General features: G+C 44.5%; 1 protein-coding gene across 2 annotated transcripts in view; it reads right to left on the bottom strand.

The window, feature by feature from the left end:
- LOC147893043 (MACPF domain-containing protein At4g24290-like) overlaps positions 1–15816 on the bottom strand; it is a 29860-nt gene extending 14044 nt beyond the window's left edge. Inside the window, exons 1-2 of one of the 2 annotated variants that reach the window (XM_087387059.1) lie at positions 14459–15816; positions 13969–14207 (exon numbers count right to left, since the gene is read on the bottom strand). In XM_087387059.1, the coding sequence (XP_087243185.1) occupies positions 13969–14207; positions 14459–14716 (497 nt within the window). In that variant the 5' untranslated portion in view covers positions 14717–15816. The remainder of the gene's footprint in view (positions 1–13968; positions 14208–14458) is intronic. The other variant, XM_087387061.1, reaches the window with a different exon arrangement.
- Positions 15817–16694: the final 878 nt, after the last annotated feature.

Raw genomic sequence — 16694 nt, 5'->3', positions numbered from 1 at the left:
TTCGTCCTCGCTCTGCTCCGCAACCAGATTGGCATGTTCTTTGGCTTGTACCTTTGCCATTTTCTTGAAGCAACGATCCTCTGGATGGCCAAGTTTCTGACAGTAATTACATTTAAGAGGTTTTCCGTTCTTCTTGGGCTTATTCTTGAGAAAGAATGCTTTGCCAAATTCGAAGGAAGATTCTGCTTTCTCTGTAAGCCTACGGTCCTCATCAATGAGATGAGCTACCATATCCTTAAAGCTCATACTGCGGCTGACTCTCAAGACAGCAAGGATCTCATTGTATTTGGAAATGTCTTCAATACTGGAGAGAAGTACAGCAACTTGATCATCATCTTCAACAATGGCTTGGATGGCAGATAATTGTTGGAGAATTGACCCAAGATTGCTCAAGTGTTCATTAAGGGTTTCAGTTTCCTTCATCTTGAGCTTGAAGAGTTTTTGTTTGAGAAATACTTTGGAATTATTGATCTTATTTCCAAACAAATTCTCTAACTTTTCCCAAACGTCGTTTGCTGTCTTATCAAAATCCACATGGTGGATAAGGTTGTTAGCTAAAGCTAGGCCAATGATAGCCATTGCTTTATCATTTTGGTTCTGCCACCAACTGATTCTAGCATCATCACTTTGGGGTTTTGGCTCCTTGCCATTGGTGATATTCCATATCCCTTCTCGCATAAGAAGAAGCCGGAGTTTTGTCTACCAAGTTGGGAAATTGCTCCCTGAGAATTTCTCGATGAGCAAGGAGTTTTTTATGCTATCCATTGGTGGGAAGGTCTTAGCTGTTATTACAGCCAGTGTCTAAATCCCTTACAATGTTTACTCAGATTTCAAAAAGGGCCCAAATTTTACATGGTAGAAGCTTCAATTATGCCAAAGGAAGACACAGAACAGAAAACCCCTAAATGTTAGGGTTAGGGAAACTGCAAAAATTAGGGTTTGCTAAAAATTGGGGCTTTTCAAAATTTCCTAGAGCATAGTGTTCTAGCAACACTAGGGGAGCTTCAGACCATAAAAGCCCCAACAAATTCACCCAAAATGAGGCAAAAATCTTCAAAAACAAAATATCTCAGACGGACTGTTTGCTGGTCAATGGAGCTCATGTGGAGAGGCGAACGAAGAAGATCAACAGCATAGTTCCAAAAGAAAGAGGAACATCATTAGATCAGCCCAAGAGATACGCGATGAACAGCTGCAGATAAGCGATGCAGCTTCAAAGGATATGTCGGGCAGGTAGTACTCTGGATGTAGCGCAGAGCAACAACTCAGGTCTGTTGTGCGAGTTGATGACCACAGCCCTTAGATCCTTAGTCGTCAAGTCAGCTCCATGGCTGGCGCCGTCGCAGGTCTAGCTACGTGGGCAACCAGTTGCGTGGGTAACTATAAGCAGCATGGGAGCAGCAGGTTCGGGCAAAAGTCGGACCAACAGGTGTTCAGGCAGAATGGCGAGCTGCGTGGGCAACAGGAGAAGCATGGGCAGCAGGAGCAGCTGCGTGGGTAGAGAGGTGCAGCAGATGACGAGCAAAGGGGCGAGCAGAGAACGAGCAAAGTGGCGAGCAGAAAACGAGCAGAGCAGCGTAGACGACGAGCAGAGTGGCGCAGACGACGAGCAGAGTGGCGCAGCGGAAGGAGTTCAATTTGTCGCAACAGAGTGACGACGACGGATGGGCAAGCGGAAGAGTAGTGAAGGATGGGCAGGACGCTTCATTGCGAGAGTTAAGGCTTAGTCAGGGAAGACCCGCTCTGATACCATTTGATGGAAATGAGGAGAGAGTGAGAGACTTGATCACATGATTGAAGACAAGAGTTGAGGCATAAACTGATGTTGATAGATCGATTCGCCTACCTTGTTTGGCCTCTACATTGACGAGCTTGAGACAGTGATGCAGACACACGGGGGTGTAGGTTGCTCTCTTGCGGGCACGATGATCTAGATATTGCTCCACGCAGATGGCGTGGCTCTCTTGTCTTCCTCAATAGAGGGGCTTCAGAGACACCTAGACGCACTACAGTCCTTTTGTGAATCTCATGATTTGAAGGTCAACAACCTAGGTAAAACCAAGGTCATGATCTTCAATACATCTCGAGCCATCATGCGTCAAGAGCAATTCACATTTGAGGGGTCATCTGTTGAGATAGTTTCATCATACACTTATCTTGGGGTTATCTTCTCCAGGCCCAACTTCACTATGAGACCCGCGATGCAAGCACGGTTGAGTAGAGGGTATGCTTCATTGGCCAGACTACAGAGACAGTGCTTCTGCTCGCACTTTCAAGATCCATGCACCAAGGGGTTGCTTTTTGACTCCTTGGTTCGCCCAGCGGGGATGTACAGCAGCCCTTGTTGGGGGCCAGACTTGTCGGATACATAGTGGGCCCGTGGAGCGGCTACAAGTTCTCATGTTATCACAGATGATTCGTGGTAAGTCATCCGTTCCTCACCAGATCATTCAGGCTGAGTTTGGGTCACCTCCTTTACAGCTAGATGCTGCATTTCAGGTCATCACGTATCTATACCAAGTTAGGGAATATGGGGATTATACCTCGGGGCGTAGCAGGCTACCATGGATAGCTCTATCCTCTTCTATGGCACTTGCACCAGGAGGAGACCACAGGTGCTGGTATGCACGTACAGAGAGATGGTTTGAGCGACTAGGGCTCCACATGGATAGACTACCGCCCTTCCAATACAGCATCGATGCTCCATTTTCTCCCCTCGTATCACACGAGGTCAACCAGGTTATCCGTAAGGATCTACTACAGCTACACACATTGCGGACTTAGTTGGGACCGAGTGAACTCCCAGTGAAGCTTAGCTTCTACAGAGATCACTTCTTACATATCACAGTGGAGGGTTTCATTGACCCACCAGGATACACGCGGATTCACCTACCCCACTCGCTAAGGATCTCTCTTGGGCAGTTCCAGGTCTCTTCACACAGACTTCGCATCGAGAGCGGCAAAGCAGAGCGACTACCCAGGGAGAGGCGCATATGCACACTGTGTGACATGTAGGAGGTTGAGACAAAGGAGCATTTCATCTTCAGGTGTCCTGTGTTCTATGAGATCTGAGGGCGTTTCCACTGCCTCTTTAAGGATAGTTATGGGATTTTGGGCCGTTTCCTCTCCTACCCAAACCAGCGGTGTTTGGCAAGTTTCATTCATGAGGCACTTAGACACCACAAGAGGATACTCCGAGCATGGAGACAGGAGCAGACTTCTTCCTTGGCTGACCCCTCTCAGAGCTCTATCACGAAATTCTTTCAGTTAGATCACATGGACCCCCACGAGACAAGGCCTCGACATGACCGTGACCCCGAGCCTGTGACTCGACAGCTCAAACAGAGGGTCGACACACAGATCACACTTGGGGGAGTCGGAGCCCGACCGACAGGGGTCATAGTAGCCCTGGTCAGACGCAGAGCTACGACCAAGAGACGTGCCAGGACCGCACCTCTGAGTGGCCGACAGCACTCTATTGCCGACTTCATGCCTGCACTGCCTCATCCATCCTAATATCGATGATGATGATGATGATGATGACGATGTTGAGATTGATATATAGTCAACCATCAACATGACTATGTTGTACTTAGGACTTAGTACTGCCATTCTGCATTTTTGCATTGGTATGGATGTTAACAGAAATTACAGCCACTTAGAAAATTAAGAAACTTTGAACAACAATTCTAGAGCTAGATTGCCCCGGAATCGCACCCGATACCATATTGGCCCCAAAATGTGGCACCGGTATTTCTTTAATATTATCAGAGAGATCAATTTTACAACAGAGCCATAGCCTAGCCAATATCTGATAGATCAATCACTGAATACTGATAGCAGAAACCTTGTGCAAAACCCTAGCAATCCAGGGTAGGACCTCAAGGCAAGCTCAAATAGATGAAGGGCATCAAGAACAACCACTGACAACTGCCCAGATAAACTACGAGCTGAAGGACAGCAAACCCTAACTGTCCATGGGCATCTGGCAAGAACTCTGGACAAAGCAATAACTGGAAAAAGAAACTGCAAGAACATCCCCTGGCTGAAAATTGTGATTGCAGAGGTTGGCTCTTCTGATCAAGGAGAACATTGTCTGCTACCCCTGGCTGGTCCAGGCTAGTAACACGATGCTGAGATCCTCGCAAAACAGTCCCAAACTGATGCGAAATAGTGGCAAACTCCTCCTGACAGGTGCGGCTGCAAACTGAAGCTCTCTGATGCAACGACTGGCACCTCCAGATAACTCCAAACAGCAACGATTCATATACTGGCAATTTGAAAACTCCACGATCCACTCCAGACCGTCTCCCAGGTCACAATAGGAGCATGCGATTGGGGAAAGGATAGCAGAAAGGGAGCAGAAGCATGCGTCTGGGGAGAGAAGATGATGGAAGCTAGCGATTGAGATGAAGAGAGCTGTCCAAGATTGCGACTAGAGAGAGAGTGGCTGCATGGAGGCCAGTAGAAGGGCTGTGTGAAGATCTTGAAGCTGGAACTGTAAGGGAGCTGGAGCAAGGCGCCTGGAACTAGAGTGGAAGCTGTCCTAGAACAAATCGCACTATGGGAAGGAGAGCCTTGCATGTTCTTTTAAACCTGTTAACATGGAAGGCATTATGGATCTTCCAATGATCCGGTAGCTTCAGCCTGTAAGCTACATCACTTATCTTCTCTGAAACCAGGAAAGGCCCATAGTAACACATATTCAACTTGACATACAACCCTTCCTTACCCTTCTTGTTCCGAAGTCTTGCTCTATGGAAGCGCAACAGAACCCAATCACCTTCCTTGAAGACCAACTCTTGCCTATGGCAATCAGCTGCTCTCTTTTGCTTCTCCTGAGTCCTCTAAAGAGCTATCTTGACTTTCTCGTAAGCCTCATCCAAACTTTCCACATACATGTCTGCCTCAAAGATCTTATCCTTAGTATGCAAAATGGGTGGAACTTTTCGACCCACCTTCCACAATCTCGAAAGGTACTTTACCGGTTGCAATATGAACAGTATTGTTATAAGCGAACTCCACAAGTGGCAGATACTCCTCCCATTTTGCCTTATGCTCTGAAACATAGCACTTTAAAAGATCTAGAACAGTATCATTACCTTTCTCTGACTCACCATCAGTCTGTAGATGAAAGGAGGATGAGAACTTAAGAGTTGTACCGACATTCTCGAAAAGCCCTCTCCAGAAAAGACTCATCATCCGTGGATCCAATAGCGCAAGGAAGAATGATCTATCTGTACATAAAAATCAGCACCAAGCAAATAGTGCTTCCACATGGACAAGGCATGAATTACAGTAAGCATCTCTTTCTCATAGATGCCCAAACTCGTCTCAATTGGCTGCAAAACCCTGCTCCCATAGGTGACTACCCGACCGTCCTGCATCAAAATGCCTCCTACGCTATTGCCACTGGCATCACACTGAACAACGAAGGGTTTCTAAAGATCTAGAAGGATTAGCACTCGATCTGAACACAACTTTTCTTTCAGCTTCTCAAAAGCTGAGTTTTCCTTCTTAGTCCACCGAAAAGACATTCCCTTCGTTCTTCTCCGAGTCTTCTTCAGGGTTGAGGTGGCATTTTGAGCCTCCACCTTGGATTTTTGTTAGCTCTTTTTGAGCTGGTTTTTCTTTAATGCATGTCATGATGTACTCCCGCATGTGAGCTTGCTCTTGCGGCTTCATTCATACTTAATGAAGTAATATTTTTGCCCAAAAAAAAAAGACATTCTCTTGTTTTGCAAAGCATGCAATGGCGAAGTAATCAGAGCAAAATACCTAATAAACCGTTTGTAGTAGGAGCATAAACCAAGAAACTCCATACCTCATGAACATTCTTGAGCCATGGCCAAGAGCAGATTGCTTCTACCTTGGCGGGGTCCATCCTGACTACCCATGCAACAAGCCTCGCATACATCTTTTTGAAAGTACATTCTGACTCTGATGATAAGCTGCTAGGGCTCTCTAGATCAGAATGGCAGAAGAAAGCTTGAACATTCTTCCAATCTTGACACCCTGAGCAATGATGGATCCGGGACTCTTGATCTCCCTCACGGTGCATTTACACTTGTTGAAGACAACTTCTATATCACTCTCGGTCATCTATCCAACAGAAAGAAAGTTATGTGCCATTGTGGGGACATAGAACTCATCTCCAGTACTCCCTGCACTGCTTGCATTACTGTGCAAGGGTATGATGCCAACTCCTTCGATTTTGTGGGCGTGTCATCCCTCATCACGATGTTCTCTCTCGGGTTCCTATTGGGTCGGAGATCAGAGAACCATTCTTTCGCAAGTGTCATATGATTGCTTGCACTAGAGTCAAACCACCACGTGTCCTTATCCTTCTATGTTTGAGTTGTGGACTTCTCAGATTAAGCATACTGCGATATGAGAACTTTGTGTTGATAGTCCTGAGAGTTGTCCTCATCATAGACATAGTGTTGATGATTGTTCCCTCGACGAGAGTTGTGAGACTTGTTTGATTGGCCCGCATTGGCTAAATCTCTTTCTTTATTCCTGCATTTTGGTTTCCAATGGCTTGGGATGCCACAATAGTTGTAGTTTTCCTCTCGTCTAGGAGTGCTTCCCTAGTTTCCTCCTCTTCCAAAGTTTCCTCTACCTCTGGAGTTCCATGTCCCCGTCTGGGCGGGAGGACCATGATTCTGAGTCGATGAAGATGTAGACTGTCTACCCTAGTACTGACCTTTGCCTCGGTTTCTAGGGTGTCCAAAATTCTTCTCTCTTCCTCTATACGACCCTCTTCTGCCTCCTCTTGCCGTTGATAAGGAAAAAAAAGGAAAGACAACCAGGAATTATGTACTTCACCACGTCAAATAGCTGAGACTTCATAGGGATCAGCTGCAATGTGGGCTCATAGATGATGAGCTTATGAACCAGGTTCCAGAGCATGTGTCTTTGTAGTAGGCACTAAGACAAAGCCCCACAAAAACTGACTGAACATGGATCACACAGACTCAAAGAGAGCCAAAAGACTACACAGCCTGAAACATATAAACTTAGAACCGAACTTCCCCCCAAAACTCAGAGAACAGTCAGCCTCAGAATACTATGAACCCACAGCCGACACTCCTAAGCTTCCATCAAGGACAACAGCACGTAACTCTCCCCAAAGCTGCAGTCAACAACCCAAGAGTGAAAGGGACTGGCAAATCAGGTTGCATCAACCATCTCTGCATTACAAATCCACTTCCAGCGTATGTATTCTTCTCCTGCCCATAGAGTACTCCACGCTCATACTTCACGTCGTCAACAGTCCTTCAGATGATTTAAACCAGCCCATACATTCCTCGTATCAGCTCACGTGCAAACGACGATGGTCCTGCCTGTAAGGTAGCCTTGCTCAGCCAACTACGAACAGATCGCTATCTCTGGAGATCTTCAGCGCCAAGGTCTCCTCAGCATCACCGGGCACTTGCTTGGCCAAAGCCTCCCTGCTGTCAGCCTTGAAGCGAACGTGTACCCCTAATAACAGTCAGCCCATGCTCTCAGATTTCGTGGAGCTCACAGACTCAATCGCCCAAGATCCTCTCCTTCAACCGCACTATCAACACACGGCCAAAATTTTACAGGACTTCAGTAAGTCCCACTTACGCCACCGAGCTCATCATCACCAAGCACCTAGTGTCCATTTGTGCCAAGCATGCAGTCAGAAATCCCCATCCCATCACGTACGTGGGCCTTTTTTTGATGGGCGCTTAGCCTTCCGCTTTCATCTCCGAGACCCCTAGTTACGTGTGTCGCTTCCTCTTTTCTTCAAATATTCTAGATTTCTCTACACGTGATCGATCGCAATCCAGATGCTCTACATTCCTTGCTACATAGCCACCTTTGCATGAGCAGGATGCCTTCCCAATCAGTCCAGCCACCTCAGCCTAATTTGCCACCTCATCAGTGACATTTTACCACTCTCCCATTTAAAAAATGCAAATATTCCCCCAAGGCACATTAAATGCACATTTTGGACCTTTAGTCACACAATTCCTACACACATTAGCATGCACATTAAAGCTTGCATGCACCCCCGTACACACACATGAAAAGCCCCTTAGCATGGACCCCAGAACATATCGAATTCCTATAACATGCGAGTGCACATCGACTTAGGAAAATATTTAAAAATCCTTCATGACTTGACTTTACATGACCCCAAAATCATTTCACTTGACCACACACTGGATACCCTTGCTCTAGAGGTCTGGTACAACCACATTGCATTTCATCGTTTCCCTTTAAGTCCCTGCAAAACATACTTTATTGTCTCAAAAAAACTATACATCAGTCCATCATGCTTGTGAAAGAAAAATCCACAAATGCCAAAAGCCCACACCTACCCTAGATGTGTACAACTATGTGCCTACCCACAGCTATATTCAATGCTCAAAAACTTGATACAGGTTTTGTCCTATCATTTTGCCCATCCCCCAGTCTGCAAACATTCATGTCTTGCAGATAGGGGTATATAAAATTTGCATTTCTTCAGAGATATCCTCATCTATGAGGTCTTCCGGCTTGTCTGGTTTCATCACAGTAAGTCCACTGTTGCCCACACTCATGATCCTATGAAAGTATTTCTCTAGTCTGAAGCCATTGACTCTATTCTTATGCTGCTGACCATCCAAATTCTCAAGTTGGTATGAGCCATTTTTGAATTTCTTCGTCACACAAAAAGGTCCATCCCATTTGGTCACAAATTTCTTCTTGAAGGTAGAATCCAGACTACTGTTGTATCTAAATCACCCTCCCCGATTTTCTTATCCATGAACTTCCTATTTGCTCTCTTCTGATTCTCCTCTTGAATTAAAGCATAATGTCCCACCGCCTTTTGTCTATCTCGTTGTGCTTCTTGCAAATCTAATAACCGGTTCTGGAAAGTAGAATTTGAATCCTCGTTTATCTTCATTAACATCTGTAATGCAGGAATTTCTACTTCTAAAGGTAATAGAGCTTCTTTCCCGTGAACAAGACGAAATGGTGAAAACTGGGTGCCTTCTTTTACAGCAACTCTATAAGCCCATAAAGCCCAGTGCAAAGCAAGGTCCCACTCCTTCTCATATGTTCTCATGATCTTTCCCATGATATTAGTACACACACCATTAAATTTTTCATTCATCCCATTACATTGAGGATAATAGGGACCTACATATCTGTGTTTAATCTTCAGCTTACCACATAATAAATCCATCAGTTCACTCTTGAAACCTGGACCTCTATCAGAAAGCAACTCCAGTGGTACACTAAATCTACAGCAAATATCCTCATACACAAATTTACATACAGATTACTGCTCATGCTTCAGCCCATCTCGTCAAATAATCCACAGCTGTCAGCATATAACAATTTCCCCTGGCTGTCATGGGTAGAGGACCGATGGCATCTATTCCCCATTTCTCAAAAATATTATAAGCAAGCATGATATTTCTGAGGCTTGGATGTAAGATCCTCTTACTCATCTGTTGACACTGTAGGCATGACCTGCACCAATGTCTTATGTCTCTCTGGAGGGATGGCCACACATACCCTTCTGTAAGTATTTTCCTCAGCATGATTTCGAAAGCAAAATGTCCTCCACGTACTCCCTCATGATTAGCTTGTAGAATATGAAAAACTTCCTCATGCCAGGGAATTCTTCTAAGCACCAGATCAGCCCCTTTCATGTAAAGAACATCATCTATCAGACAATAAGAAGTACAGCTTTTAATAAATCTGTATTTTCTTTGTTTCGGAACTACTGCTTTCCTCACAAGCTAATGTCTCCCTTCCTTTGTATAAGGGCTCCTGCACTCCTACTGCATCAACATAAGCTGCTGTAATTTCCTGCGCAGCATCATGTGCATTTATATTCTTACCTCTTTCAATATGCTAGAGTGTCCAGGCATCCAATTGATTTAACAGTTTCTTCACTACGCTTATCCATCTTTTCAAATGAACATGCTTAACCTTCCAGACACCTAAAATTTGCTTCACAATCAACAGAGCATCTCCCTTAATCATGAGTCTCTTAATACCCAGACTAATGCATACTTTCAAACCTTCGAAGAGGGCTGCACATTCAGCTTTATTATTACTGCTGGCTTCAAGCTGAATTCCCATTTTCCGAATTTCCTTTCCTCCAGGATCATAAATGACAATTCCTCTTGTACTTTTATTTAAACTCTTTTTGTAAGATCCATCAAAGTGTAAAACAAATGCATCCTCTAGTACTTTTTCTTCATTCATGTCAGTGTTCTTCTCCACATCTTCAACTAAAATAGGTCCTTTCTTATAGGTGAGGAGATCAGCCAAGGAAGCTCTAGTAGAGTTCTCAACCAAGAAGGTAAAAGAGTACTCATGTAACTCTACTATCCATTTAATCATGCTCCTGGAGATGTTTGTACTATTCAACATATGAGGCAGTAGTGAACATGAGGTGAGAACCACAAAAGGCCTGGACAATAGATAAGACCGAAATCTCCTACAGGCATACAAGAGGCTAGCCAGGACCAATTCAGCCGCTGAATACTTCCTCTCTACTTCACTCTTCACCCTGCTGGCATAGTAGACTGGCCTCATATATCTGGAACCCTCTTCCTGCTGCAAAAGAATAGCACCAATAGCATCTGGTCCTACGTATGGATTCACATAAAAAGTCTTGGAATAATCTGGTGGCTTTACACTTGAAATATGAGTTAAGGATTCCTTAACTGCCTCAAACACCTCTTCACTCTCTGTCGCCCATTTCAGAGGCTCAGATTTTACCACCTGCTGAAGAGGATACAAAATCTAAGATAACATATGAATAAATCTCGACAGATACTTCACCTTCTGGAGAAAGGTATGCAACTGCTTGGTATTCTCAGGAGAGGACAGCATAACTAAAGCTTTTACTTTACCTGGATCTGGCTCAATCCCATTCTTAGATACAATATGCCCCAATATTTTAATTATGGTCTGAGCTAATTGAGTCTTCTTAGGATTTAATTGACCACCATTATTATCAATCTCATAAAATACTTGATCCAACTTGCCACAGTGCTCCCTTCTTCCACTGTAGACACACATGTCATAATAAACACTTTACAAAATTTATCCAAGAAAGGTGATAAAATCAGATCTAAATTCTCTTGATAGTGCGAGGGGCTGTTGGTAACTCCAAAAGGCATTTTCCTGTAACAAAAACAGCCCCAGGAGTAATGAAAGTAGTCTTGATTTGATCTTCCTGGGCTATGGCTATCTGGAAGTACCATGAATATCCGTCACACAAGCTGTACATTTCATGACCCGCCACTTTATCAAGAATATCATCCAAAAAAGGCAGAGGATAGTGGTTTCTCTTTGTCACTGCATTCAAAGGTTTGTAATCGACACAGACTCTCCATTTGTCTACACCTTTTGGCACTATGATCACAGGACTTATCCAATCAGAGTGAACTACAGGATAAAATATTCCTGCCTTGAGAAGCTTATCTACCTCTTCCTTCAGCACATCTCTCTGTTCCAGACTTAATCTCCTTATTTTCTGAAAAACAGGTTTGGCACCATCCTCAGAGGCTTCCCTTTAAATCCCCTGATCTCCTCATAAGAGGTGATAAACAAATTGGGGTATTTCTGCAACATCTTCAAATATTCTTCTTTCTCCTCAACATTGAGATAGGGATTTAATGATTGCTCAATCAACACCTGGGTTGATTCTTGAGAACATTTGGGCTGCATTAAATCCTCGATAACCTCAAACCTATCCACCTCTTCCTCACCGAACCCTGCTGCCCCCACAAAATCTACCTGTGAATCCTCATCTACCAAATCCACCAATGCTATTGTTCCTTCATCACTTTCTGAAGCTCTCATCCTCACTACTGGTTTCACTTCTCTCTTCCTCTTCACTTGCTGAATCTGAAACTTCAGCCTTGCTTACCATATCGAAATTCAATTTCTTCCCATTCGTATGTACAGAAAAGATTCCTTTCTGCCAATTCTGAATTGCACCTACCTTCCTCAACCACGGCCTTCCAAGAATCAAAGGATAGGCTCCCAACCCCGCAGGCATCACATGACAATCCACTCGACATGAAACAATGAATGCCTCAACCTCCAAGCCAGGTACTATCCCTAAAGTCTTCATCTTGGAGTGGTTTGCCATTCTGATGCGATAACTAGAGGGGCGGGATATCTTCAGTCCTAATCTCTCTACACAAGCCTGGGTGATCACACAAATCTGTGCACCCCCATCTATATAGGCCTCTCCAAAACCCTTTCCTTTATGCCAGGCTTCTACAGCAGGTAAAAGATCTGGCAACTCTGAGACAGACATCAGCTTAATTGTACCTTTATGAGAGTTCTTCTTTGCTGGATTTACAACCCGCCTCCATTCTTTTTTAAGCTTTGGGCATAGACCAATCATTTGGGCAAATGTAATGTCCGGTTTCCTTGCTGAAAGATCTTCCACCAAATCATAATCTCCCTGCTCTTTCCCCATGGGGTAATCTGCAGTCATGTACTTCCTTCTGGGCTTCCTGCTCTTCTTCTTTTGGTAGGTCATCATCTCCGGTCCACTAGAAGAAGCAGGCTTTTGTTCACCAGAATGAGGAGTTAATAAACATTCTGTTTAGTAACAGGTCTAAGGAATTCTTGCAAAAGTTTCTCAAGCAATGAGCACCCTCCACTCTCACCAACTCCACATTCTGGCACTCGTGGATGCACATTGTGCGACATTCCTCACCAACCATCACCTAGCCTCTCACAATTACTGTGTCACGCTTTTCACTACCTATGGTGTCAAGCATGCAGCTTTGAAGTGCCAAGCAAAAGATCATGAGGGACTACATGCTAAATACATTGCATATGGAATAAGTACTATGGCCCCAATCTTAGCAAATCTCTTTTACGAAGTGGGGTGCACCAGTCTACACTTTATGTGACATGTGGAGAATGAGACAAAGGAGCACTTTGCATTCAGATGCCCTGTGTACTATGAGATCCGTCGATGGCACAAATTTTTATTCAAGAGCGGTTTTGGCCCACTCAAAGACTTCTTGCCACATCCTGATCAGCGACACGTCGCAATTTTCGTCCTCGAGACACCAGGACATAAAGATCAGCTCGTGCAAGCACAGAGAAGACCACAGAAGGGACCGTCAAAGCAGCCCAACTAGAAGACTACTGTGGACTTTTTCTCCGATGACCTGAGCCAAGGGCAGCAAGGGATAAGACACAATAGAGACCGAAAGTGCACAACTTGACAGACTCGATCTCATGTGGATACTTACATGAGGACTGTAGACATCCACTCTCTACTATTTGATGTGGAGATAGGCCACTGGAGTAGCAATAGCACTTGTCAAAAACAAGCTTCCTCTCGGCGACTACAGAGGACGAGGGACCTGGACAGGCTCATCATGCTAGCACTAGCAATGTTCTATTACTGATTTCATTCCCGATGACACCAGCCCTCATTAGATCCAAAGCCACTAACATACACGCTCATCTTGTCTATCATCACCCGACCAGTGGAGTTGATCCTGCAAACGGCATACACGTCTAATCACTTAAATGGATAATAATCGTTTAGCCAATGCCCAGGGATCTCCCCTCTTGGTCCTTTGCATTTAGTTTTTCTCTCTCCCACAGTGACGGCATGATGTATTTATTTTCTCTTCTCAGACACCAACCTTGGGCATCGATGCCTATTATTAGTGGGGCCCCTCTCTTAGCTTTCATTGTATCTGGCTTTTTTCAATCTCATATTCTTTCATAGACATTAATAATCTCTCTCTCTCTCTCTCTCTCTCTCTCTCTCTCTCATTCATATAACGCAAACCAGAATTGACTGCCTGCATAATCACATCTCTGGCAAAACTCCTTCACTGGCTTTGCAAGTTCAGAAAACGATGGAATTATCAACTGAGGCACAGTCTCAATCGTACGAGAACATGTAGGCAATCTCCGGATACTTGGAAAAGTATCACTGACCTGGTTAATGCTGCTGGGTCCCATGATGACGGTACTGATGTTCTCACCTCCTCCTTCAAAACAAGCTTGGACCTTGGCAGCTCCACGGTATACAAGGTGTAAAACCATCCATCCAGAGCTAGAAATTTTGTTGCTGAAGCATCTTTTTGCCAGGCTCCGGTAAAATTAAACATGGTATTGAAGAGACCTGATGGAATCTTTCCAGTTAACGAGAGGCCCTGATTGAATTGTTCAGACATCTGACATCAAGCATTTGTAACAAGAGAGACATCACATAGGATATACAAGAAATCACGTAATGCTTTCAAGGCAATTCAACGAGGTAAAAGGAACAAAATCACTCTTTGCTGCTCATGCTATGAAGAAAAGGAAAGGAGAGGGCCAAAACAGTTTCTTCAATATACGTCAGTCATGTCTTGGAGTGAAAAGGAAATGACAGAGCTCCGATTATCCGTTTGAATGACAAGGGAAGAGGCCAAATAATAGTTACTTGATCGAATGGTAAAATGTCTGATCTAAAATGAGTGCGCTCCCCTTTGTCGCATTTAACCAATTTGGGCACATTGGGAACAACAACGCCTCCTGGCAATACCATATCTTGAGTGCCTTTGCCATCGAGCTCAATTAAGCATGTGTCCTTGCAAGAAGAGAACCGCAAATCATAGGCAACATCGTAGCCACGTCCCAAGGCTTGAATGGCTAGCTTTGCTACAGACTCGGCACCTTGCGTCCGTTGCTTGGAAGTCATGTCCCAAACATCACGTTCTCGCTTCCAGAGTCGCCTCGAATTTTCAGTTTGAAGGCACTCTCTTGCTGCAGAAGGTGCTATTGTTGGTACATTTTGTTCCAATTTATCTTACAGGTGTTCGTGGCGCTGAAGCGTACTCTACTGAGACCAGAAACACTTCTCTGAACATGCTCTATGCACATTTCAAAACAACTCCCTGAACGTGTCCTGCGGGTGGTAGCTACGCTATTCTATTCGCTCCCGCTCACATGCAAACCGATGTTTGCATAAAGTACTGAGAACACCTGCCGGAATCTTGGAGGGGACGGGAAAAACAAAAAGGGGAGCTTGAAGGGAGCTGGCGACTCGGGCAACGCGCTCTACTTGCAGCCGGCCCGGCAGCTATGGCATTGGGATCTCAGGAGGAGAAGCTGGCAAGTGCAGATGGAGCATTTCGATAGAGTCGCCCAGCTCTTTGTGGATAGCTCCTTCTGGCATCTGCCTCCATCGCCCTCGTTGCCTCTGGTTTCGAGTCAGTGTCCTTGTTCTGCTGTTTTTCTCAATCCCAAAGACGCGTTCGAATCGTTAGCTTCATCGGGGAACGTGATCGTTTTCAAACTGCGTCAGTGTGTTCTCTCCTGCTTGCGATTCCCGTTCAAATTCCATTTGCCCGCCTTCCCAGCTGCCTGCTCCATGGTTCTAGCCTCTCTCCACCTTTCAAATCTCTCCCATCTACAAGCATCCCACTCCCACAACTCCGTCTTCATCAGAGTGTTCGCTGTTGATCAATCTCCGTTGTCCTCACCCACATCTCCGACAACATTTCAGTGTGTCAGCGTTTTCGCTGTTTCTTCATCGCTGTTCAACCTCCCGTTCTCCTCTCCCACATTTCAATCTGTCTTCCTCCAGCGTTTTCGCCTTTCAACCTCCGTTCTCCGGCTCTCCGAACTTCTCCCTATATGCCCACCTGCCTCCTTGCTCTCTTCCGCTTTGAAAATTCTGCCGTATCCAATGAATCCCACACATGATCTTCGTTCATCGGTCGTGACTCCTGTGACAGAATCGATTTTCTGGGCTGTGGTACAGCCCACGTGAAGAGGATTGAGGTTGTTAAGGAACAAAAGGTGTTAGCTGCATGTGACCTGTCCACGTTTGAAAAAGGAACTCATGCCCCATAAGGCCCAATAAAATGGTGCCTAGGATTGGCTTTCTGTTCAAGCCCATTCAATGTTGCCTTTGATAGATTGGCTCTTGAGCATCCCTCGCACCTCTTTAGGGTTCTTGACCAGTGTTCAAGTCGAGCTGCAGGGTTCGTGTGCAATGTGGCAGCTGATTGGCTAAAGCAACCTCAAAAAGGAATCGCTCATTCTGCGCATTTGTGTGTGCAATTTTTTTGCTTATACGAACAAGTTTTAACAAGGAGAACATAAAGTTTAACCATCAAAAAAAAAGAATTTATATACGTGCATCTAAGTAAATGTGAATCAATAAAGCAAGATTAATTTAAATACAAGTTATCTTGTAATAAAAAGGACCATTAACTTAATTATTAAACCTTGGTCAAGGGTTATTTTTAAATTCTTATACCGTTGGAGGAGGAAAAAATAATAAATAATGCAGTCATATAAGCAATGAACTGTAATGAAATAAATATATAAAGTAACATGAATAAAATATTTTTTAGTATATGTATGTATATATAAATATATAAATATAAATACAAATATATATTTATATATATACACACACACATAAAGGGGAAAAAAGGGAAGATACTCAATCCCAAAGACACCATGCAAGGAGGAAAGACGGGCCAAACTGCACGTGTGAGTGAGTTGGACAGAAAAGCCATGAAGGTCGGAAACTGAGTCGGCGGGCAATAGAAATCGGTTCACCACATGGCATGGGGGGCTCAGGACAGCAAGCCACAAACTAAATGTGAGGTAAGAGTGTTTTGACGGAAAGTATGGAGTGTGAACAACGAGGACGTACCAAGGAA

The sequence above is a fragment of the Dipteris shenzhenensis genome, chromosome 16 (assembly GCF_047967505.1).
Source record: "Dipteris shenzhenensis isolate YYH24624 ecotype China chromosome 16, Dip_SZ_1.0, whole genome shotgun sequence".
Taxonomy (NCBI): domain Eukaryota; kingdom Viridiplantae; phylum Streptophyta; class Polypodiopsida; order Gleicheniales; family Dipteridaceae; genus Dipteris; species Dipteris shenzhenensis.
This window is presented reverse-complemented; position numbering and strand designations above follow the sequence as displayed.